At 45.7% G+C, this 9243-nt stretch overlaps 1 protein-coding gene across 4 annotated transcripts in view; it reads right to left on the bottom strand.

Annotated features, from left to right (window-relative positions):
- Nucleotides 1-306: 306 nt before the first annotated feature.
- The window catches only part of NEO1 (neogenin 1), a 249018-nt gene continuing 240081 nt past the window's right edge, over nucleotides 307-9243 (bottom strand). For all 4 annotated transcript variants that reach the window (XM_068555121.1, XM_068555114.1, XM_068555126.1 and 1 more), the window contains 4 exons: nucleotides 8715-8873; nucleotides 4125-4388; nucleotides 1919-2055; nucleotides 307-1124 (listed from right to left, as the gene is read on the bottom strand). In XM_068555121.1, coding sequence (XP_068411222.1) covers nucleotides 1041-1124; nucleotides 1919-2055; nucleotides 4125-4388; nucleotides 8715-8873 — 644 coding nt within the window. In that variant the 3' untranslated portion in view covers nucleotides 307-1040. The remainder of the gene's footprint in view (nucleotides 1125-1918; nucleotides 2056-4124; nucleotides 4389-8714; nucleotides 8874-9243) is intronic.

Here is a 9243-nt window from a genome sequence, read left to right as displayed (position 1 = left end):
GACATTCTTATCAGGATATGACCAAGACACCAGGGCGGCTACATCCTCGAACCCACCTATTGCACAGAAGAAATTTTTAACTAGATCCAAATGAAACTCCAGTTGCAACTTAGTGACAATAGAGATGGACATGCCAGGACAATGAAGAAGATGCTTCCATTCTCTGCAGGCTTCTGGAAGAAAGTACAATGACTGAAACATTCACAGGACCTCAGCAGCCCCTCAATTTCCAGTTCCCAACCCCCCCAGCCCCCCCCACCCCAATACTGCAACTGCACAGAAAGCAACAAACAAGTCTTTTCAATGTTACATTTCATTCAGATAGATCTGTAATCTCACAGTGATGAGAGGAGAAAGTCAGGCCTTTAATAATTATAATAAAAAAAATAAAAAAGCTTACAAACAGCAATGCAACATTTCCACCCCCCCACCTCAAAGTGATGGATTAACAGCTGGTAGAGGATGCAATGACTCAGAATCAAAAATAAAAACAAAAACACAAAACAAGCCAACCCCTGGAACAACCCACACTGTCAATGACTTTCCATACATAATTCAAACAAGTAGTCAAATGTCAACCACTTGTGGAGAACACCACAGACTTCCTTGGTTGTTGATAGTGTTTTTCTTTTGAAGGTAAAATAAAATAGGACACAAATAAAATTGTACATAAATGCCAACGTCTACACTCCATAAAGGCGATGCCGTCGCAGCATGAAGACACAGCCTGACCACAAAGTGAAACAGAGGTTGCACGTCTTGCCTCTTCCCTGGACACAAAATTTTGGCCCATGGTGCCCAGTCCTGCAGGGTATCGGCAGGCAAAGGGAAGCGGCCTTGACATGGCGTTTTCCAGGCCGACCAGGAGAAGGCAGGCGGCCAGGCCTGGAGCTGGCCCCACGCGGGGGTGCTGGCCGGGCGGCCTGCTCACTCTGTGTTTTCAAGTGCTGTCCTCTCGTGCTCTGTACAACTCCTTGTTTTCAAGGCTAAGTCCCAAGACTTCTAGACTCAGGTCCAGAGTCACGTCCCGGTCAAGGTCGTCATGCTGTCGTGATGGCGTTCAGGTCCTTCATCAGTCCTTCCAGGTGGGCCATCTCTTTGGTCAGCTCATCTGGTTCATAGCTCTACAGAAAAGAGAACACTGTTACCAGGCACAGTCCAAGCAGCCGTCCAGAAGGAGGGCCCACAGAGAGACGTCAAAGCGTCAAGTGGTCAGTGACAAAACTGCCTGAGAGACTGGACCACCCAAGCCCCTGCTGGCCCGCCAGCATCAGAGGTTGCAGGATGTGCCCAAGCCAGCAACCACCATTTCTTTCCACTGTAAAATGCCTTTCCTCCAACCCACACTGCCAGGGTCACGAGGACCTCACAGGCCAGAGGCCCCGCCACTCGTCCCTTCTAATCTCTGTTGGACCCAAAACAGTTGGTATGTCCCCTGTACCTCTGGGCCCCAAGCTCTCCTCCTAAGAGAGTCCTGTACCTGGAAATGCAGAGGCAGAACATACTTATTGGAGTGCGGGAGTGAAAGATCAAGGAGAGACCCTGTTGGTTTTTGTTTTGAGAGCAACCATTCAGGCACTTTCCTCTCCAGCATCCTGCTCAGGAAAGGTCATGAAGGGGGACTAAGGGGAAAAAGAACACGTGGATGGTTCAAACCAAGACAAGAGGACCAGAGAGACAGGACACAGTTAAAAGGAAGGCAGATGGGTGGGCTGGTGTGACAAGCTAATCCAAGCAGATCAAACCCTCAGCACAGCCCCAGCTCACAGGAGCTGCTCAGTGCTTGCCTGATGAGTGACTGAGCGACTCTGCCTCACACTTCTGGGCCAGCACAGAGTATCAGCGTGCCCAGCGCACTCTCAGGCCTTGGGACATGCACCTAGTCATCCTGGCAGGGCTGGTGGCCCTGGGAACTCACACTCTCGGAGTCTTCCAGCATCCTTGTGGTCTCCTGCACTTCAGGGGCACTGGGAACCACCACTGGCATGGGAGGCCGGCTCCTTCCTAAAGTCCCGATGGAGGCCGTCTTCACCGAGTGAATGTGATGATTTAGAGCTGAGGGGGAAAGGGCACCATCAGGTGTGTGGCTGAGCCTGCTCCCCTAGACCTCACAAAGGTACCCAAGGTCCAAATGCTGCTAAGGGTGAGGGATGCACCCAGACCCAGGGCAGAGATCCTGCTCTGAAAAGGCACTGGAACAAGATGGCAGGAGGGAGAAAGCAGGGCATCCAAGAGGCCAAATGTTCCATTTGGCTTTAGAAAGCTCATCTCCTAGTTCAGTTGCTCTCAAAGTGTGGTGGCCCAAGGGCCCCTGGCAGGATATCTGGGAGGTCAAACCTCTTTTCATAATAATGCCAAGACAGTTTTTGCCCTTCCACCAATGGTACAAAAGCAACAGTGGGTAAAACTGCTGGAGCCTTAGCACAAATTAAGGCAGTGGCACCGAACTGTAAAGTCATTCATGGACATGCATACTTGCAAGTTTAAAAAGAGCCAGTTTAAGATCATCGTTAATGAAGTAGCAAAAATTATGTTATGAAATCTCAACCTTGATTACACATCTTTTAAATATTCTAAAATGGAAATATGGGTAAAATACTTCTGCTGTACACCAAAGCATAATAGCTGTCCTCAATAAAGGCACTTGTAATTGAGTTGTGAGCTGAATTGCTGCTTTCATCACGAAACATCAATGTTAGTTCAGAGAAAGACTGACACACAAACCGGTTATTCAGACTTGAGCATCTGGCAGATATTTTCTAGAAAGTGAATGAAGTAAAGTCAGTCACTTCAGGGAAAACAATGGACAGTATTTATTTTCAATGATAAAATTTAAGTTTAAAATGAAAAATCAGAATTTTGAAAAACTTGTATCTGCCACCATGAGCTTGAGAGTTTCCCAATACTTACAGATGTTGGTGATATTAATGAATGTATTTTTAGATACTGTTTAACAAAATGTATCAAAATTCGGAGGATCTGTATAACTTAGTGAACCATTACTTTCCAAAGACCAACATGTGATGTTCAGTCCATGCATTCAAAGTACAAGATATATGGATTTATTGGAACAGAGTACAAATAATTATATGGTTTCTGATTCCACATTACAAACAAACCTATAAGAAACTACAACTTGTTGAGTTTTGCTGTAGTATCAAAAAAGAATATTCCACAGTTGTCTGAAAAGGTGATAAAAATAATCTTCCCTTTTCCAACTACATATCTGTGAGGCCAGATTTTCTTCAACCAAAACAACATATTGCAACAGATTAAATGTGGAAGCAGGTGTGAGAATCCAGCTGTCTTCTATTAAGCCAGACATTAAAGAGATCTGTAAAAATATAAGACAATGCTACTCTTCTCACTATATTTTTATTTTGAAATAGTTATTTTTCATGAAAAATATGCTATTTGTCTTAACATGATAGATTTATTGCTATTTTTAAATGAATAAAATAGTTTTAAAATCTGTTTTGATTTCTAATATAGTAAATAATGATAGGTACAACCCATGTGAAGAAAAGCTCTTGTGCAGCTTCAACAGCTTGTTAAGAGTTAAAAAGCATCCTGAGACCAGAAAGCTCAGTGATTTATTCTGAAACAAACCATCATAATAGAGAAAAATGTGAAAGAGGAGGCGGCAGAAAGCACGCCTTTGAGGTGAGAGGGCTTTTGTTGAGCTGCGTGAGCTCGAGGAGTTAACTTTCCTTCTGCAGGGTTATTCCTCCACCCTAAGGTTCTTCCTTGTTTCCAAGTCTTGGCCTCCCTGACCCTTCTCCAGCTGGCAGGAACCCTATGGAGTGAGGCAACTCTGGGAGGAGGCTGGGCAGACCAGATATGTTGTTCATACCCATGCCACTGGCTTTTACCACCAAGGACTCTGCACCCAAAACACAATTCAGAAAGTCAGCCCTTGCTCCCCGCCAAATTATTCTCTGGTTTATATATGTTCCCAAAGGAGGAGCCCTTATACTCCCTGAGAGGGGCAATGCACCCTGCGACACTAAATTGCAGGGGTAAGCTTGGAGGACATTTGCTTTGTTACTCTGCAAAGAAGAGGTGACTTGCGCCATAAGCCAGAGCCAAAGGGCCCCTCCAGTGGTGCTGCTGTCCCCACTCACCTTGCTGGGATAGTAATGGTGTGCTTGGCAACGCTGGATCATAGGTGGGAGGACCTGGGGGAGGGATTGCTGGCACAGCAAAGCTCTTCAGTGGGTGGGAAGGGCGAACGTGGGCTGTAGGAAGACTCTGGCCTGAATCTTCCTCTTGGGAGCTGGCCAAGTAAGAGGAGCTGGTAGCACCTTCAGGATCCTGGTGATCAGTACAGCATGTTTGAGACGAGGAGGCTGGCATGGTGTCAGTGCTGGGGGTGTTTCGAACAGATTCTACAGCAGGAAAGTCCAAATGTTAGCATTTATTTTACCATTGAACATATGCACATTCCAGGGTTCTGGCTACCTCTAAGGGCTCCTGAAACCAGCTCAATAAGCACTTAGGATCAATGCTAGTCCAAGGAAACATGAATTAGCACCACTGTCAAGGCTAAGTAAGAACAGTCTAATCTAAGAGTCCCCAACAATTTTGTCAACCAGATGCTGGATTTGTTTCACCTACACAACCAAGTGGTCACAATTTTATAGATTTAAAGTTCTTCTCAGTACTCACTATGGAGCACATATCAAGGTTCCTGAGATGTTGTCTATTAAGATGTAAATAAGAAGAAAAGAAGGGACTTCCCTGGTGGCACAGTGGTTAAGAATCCGCCTGCCAATGCAGGGGACACGGGTTTGAGCCCTGGTCTAGGAAGATCCCACATGCCACGGAGCAACTAAGCCCATGCACCACAACTGCTGAGCCTGTGCTCTAGAGTCCGTGAGCCACAACTACTGAGCCCATGTGCCTAGAGCCCGTGCTCTGCAACAAGAGAAGCCACCGCAATGAGAAGCCCACCGCAGTGAAGAGTACCTCCCGCGCGCCGCAACTAGAGAAAGCCTGCATGTAGCAACCAAGACCCAACGCAACCGTAAATAAATAAATAAACAAACAAATAAATAAATAAAAAGGAAGAAGAAAAGAAAACTGAAAATTTCACTCATTGATTGACAGTCTCAGAGACTAGCCTTTCCCAGACAAAATGTCTTACTACCAAGACTGGCTGGGTACCTGACAAGGACCAGCTCTGCCTGCGAGGCCTGGTGGTCACTGCAGGAGAGGCAGTGCCACAGGCCCTGCACGCTCTCTGGCTACTGTGCACACCCTCCCCAGAGCAACAGCCCCACAGCTCAAGTGAGACCTGGACAACCAAACAGTCCAGAGGTCTGTAAATGGCTTTAAGATCATGCCATGAGGTATTTGGGGGTCCAGAGAAAGAAAAAGCCTGGAGAAGGGGAAAACTCAAGAAGAACATGACAAACATCTCAAAATATGTGAAGAGGGGTCAGAGTTGTTCTGGAAGGCAGCATGGGGGGTAGAAAAAGCACTGGCTTTGGAGTCAGATAGACCTGAACCCTAACCTCTACATACGAGCTGAGCGAACTTGGCAGTCACCAAATCTCTGAATCTGTTTCTTCACCTATAAAAATAGGGAGAATAACACATAATTCACCGAGGATTAATTAAGAAAATGTATGTAAAGTGGTAGACACAGGGTTTGAGTAATTGATAAGGTTCTTTTCTTCGTAAATTACCCGAGTGCTTACTCTGAGCCAGGCACCATGCTAAGTTCTTTATACTCATTGGCTCATTCAATCCTCCTAGTAACTCATTAGACACTGGGAGGTTAAGCACGGCCCAAGGACACAGAACCGATGGGGCAGGATTCCGAATCCCTGCCCGAGTCCCAAGTCCATGCTCCAGCCACTACACATCACACTGCTCTTCCATGCCCAATACCACCCGTCCCCCGACTCTGCAGGGGCAGAAGCAGCACCAAGTGCCAGGGAGACCATATGAGGAAGACCTTTCAAACAGTGTGAGCTGGTGCAGATCACCATCACCATCCCCACCCTGAGGAGGGGTCTGGAAGATACCAGCTCAGGGCCATAGGCTGCACCAGGTAGCCTGAAGGAGGGCCTCCCTTGATTCCTAGAGTCCTCAACCTTATCAAGGAAAATAAACCCTTTTAAGCAGTAATGCACGAGCAACCTGCAGAAATCCAACCTTTCCCTGCCTTTGTTGCGGAGATAGCAATGAATCTGTTCCCTTGGGCTCTCAGGAGATGGGCCATGGCAGTCATGAGTGCTACTCCCTTAACTTAAAGGTCCTGGGTCCCAGCAATGAGGGACTCATACACCCTCCCCAGGTGTTGAGAGCCTGGCTGTGATAACCCTCCCAGGCCTAGGTCACTTCTTGTCCTTTCCAGGGTGCGCTGAGGATCCCACTTCTTATGCTTGCTCAGGTCAGCTATCGCCACACCCGGGGAGCTGCTGGCCCCACCCTGTGTGATCCTGGGCCGGGTGGAAGCTGGTTAGCGAGGGTAACAAGGATGAGGAGAGAGAGAGCAGGCTCTAGCCTGGACCATGTCAGATTGTACTGGCAGATATGTTAGGTCAGCTCTGGGCACACAGGCCTACCTTGGATGCCTCAACTGCCTTAATTTGATGCATACGCTTCTGAGGGCCAGAGATGGTGGGAAACGTGAAAAAGGAAAAGAGCGTTGCCTACATGAATCAGAGTGTGGAGCAACTCCAGAGGGCACCAGCACACTGTATTCTCTGTGAAGGGTGTGCCCTGAAATTGTGCAACACCTCTGGCCCACGAGGGAAACTATGCTGTAACTAAAATTTCTGCTTTGGTGAGGGACCTACTTCCTGACTGACCTCTCAGAGTTGTCTAAGACACACAAAGTGCACAGTGGCCAAGTGCTTGGGCAAGTGGAAAGCCCGCTTTCTGCATCAGGTGGTAGTGACATAGTAAATGTCCAAGGAAAAGACACAGCCAATGCCCTCTAGAGCAAAGACGGCCCTGGACAAGGTCTAGTCATGCCAAGCCCACATCTACAGGTCTGTGGTAACACTGGGTTCTAGAAACACAGGAAAACACAACAGGAGGAGAACTTTGATCACTTCTAGATACCTGCTCTACATTTCAAATCCATCTTCAGTGGCTCCATTACAAGTTTTATCTTCTTTTATCTCCTCTGGTCATTAAAACAAGGAACCCTTTAGTGGTACAAATAGTTACTTTTCCTCTTTTCGCTTTCTGCCTGAATCCATACAGAACCAAGCTTTTATCAACACTGGACCACTTGGACGAGGGGTGGGCGGGAGCCCTATGCTTCTTGCCAAACCTTCAACCCCCTCCTTGTCCAAGAGGGAGGAGGAGGGGGCTGATCTGACTGGGAAGACCCTGCCATGCACTTAGGTAGGCCCATATCCCAGTGGGTGAGGTCTTTCTGCCTTAAAAATGGAGAAACAGAGTCAGGACACAAAAACCACTTTCTCAGAGCAGGTTTGGAGGGCTGCTTTCTTGTCTGTTCTATCTGAGATTATGTCTGTGAGGCAGCCTTTGGTTCTCCATAGCCTCCTGTAGACTGTCTTTCCCTAAAGGCAGGACCCCACACCTGGATTTGGAGGGAGGGAGAGGCCAATTTTAGACATGAGTTCAAGCAGCATTCTCCAAACCAAGTAAAGGTTTGGGAGTAGATAACTTTCAGGTTATCAGGCATCTCTTAATAAGCTTTGACCTCCATTTGATGCTTTGGGTATGTTTATAATTGATCAAAACGTAAAGGAGGAAGGGATGTTACTGGCAACCCAAGCTTCTAGCATGAAGTTTTGAGGTTCTTTTAAAATGGAATTCACTTGAAATTCCCTATTTTCCAGAACTACCAAAACTTATTTCTACTAGTAACATATGTAAATATTAAAAGACAAGTTTCAAATGATGGAAAAAGAGTACATTGTATAGATGAGAAGTGGTTTTTTTTTTCACCTTAAAACTGAGAAGATGGAAATTAATTTTCAATTAATGAGGAACAGTATTTATTCCATTTGCTGTCCTCTCACCTTCACTTTTTCTTCCTTAAAACTGTTTTGATAAAGCTGTTTCTTAAGATTTCCAAACTGGGGCATGTTAGTCTGGCAATGTATATCTTTAAATACACTGCAGATTGTTAGGCTAATTTCCTATCTATTTTTAGAGATGATCTATGCCTGTGAGCCCTTTCTAATTTCAGTAATCCACTAGGCAACCTGAGGTTTACAATATGCATAAGCTCAACATGGCCACTGGCCCTGCTGTCCCAGGTGTTGCTCTTACTTTGGAACATGGCAGAAGTAAGTAATTAAGACCCAACATTAGAACTACCTTATAGCTGCCCTAAGAACCTTCCCAACATTAGGCAAAGGCAACATCTAGTGTCTGAAAATCACCCAGAATACATTTTCCTTTCAAACTGGAGGATTAAAAAAATAAAGAAACTGAAAATATGACAGAATTAAGATGCAAGGTGAGGAAACAAGACATGGTTATGTGATTAGAGTTACGTTTTTACCAAAACAACACCTTGCCCTAAGCACTTAAAACTTAGGGGAAAAAAATGGAGTGAATTTTATAGAAACAAATTTGAGTCAGTAACAGAAACGTTATGATAAACAAATAACACTGAAAAAAAATTCCAAATCAGTCTAAGCAGGGCAAGTCCTCCCCATTGCAGCCTGCCGATGCTTTTCGGAATGCTTTCCGCCTGGGGCTCCATCCTCATCTCTCACCTGTGGAATTGGCCCTGTCTGAAAGGGACATGGATGTGCCAATGGGCCATGAGCTGCCCGGGTGGTAGAGATGACTGCGAGCTGGAGAAGCGAGGCTGCTGGAGTGGAAATGATGGTGAGGGTTATCGAGGGAATGGATGGGATGGGCACTAATCACAGCTGTGAATGAACACAAGACAGAGAAATGCTTAACATGCTTGCACAGACACACACATATCACAGTTCAAGAGCAGTTACCCCGTGCCCCCCTCCCATACTGTACGACCACTTCCTTGGCTTTTTGGTGGCAGCTGGCTGAATTTGGACAATTAGCCATGGGTTTTACACTTGCTTTAAAAAGTCAACACACTCCTATGCATATGTCTCTAGATATACACAGAAAGAAAAAACCCTGAGGACTTTTACTAAAATGTTAACAGTGATTATCTTGTGGGGAAGAGTGGTGAAGAATTTTTTTAAAAATTTCTTTTGGTTTATCTTTATTTTCCAATTCTTCTACAATAAATATTGATTATATGAGTTATTAAAA

This window comes from Eschrichtius robustus, chromosome 1 (genome assembly GCF_028021215.1).
Source record: "Eschrichtius robustus isolate mEscRob2 chromosome 1, mEscRob2.pri, whole genome shotgun sequence".
Lineage (NCBI taxonomy): Eukaryota > Metazoa > Chordata > Mammalia > Artiodactyla > Eschrichtiidae > Eschrichtius > Eschrichtius robustus.
This window is presented reverse-complemented; position numbering and strand designations above follow the sequence as displayed.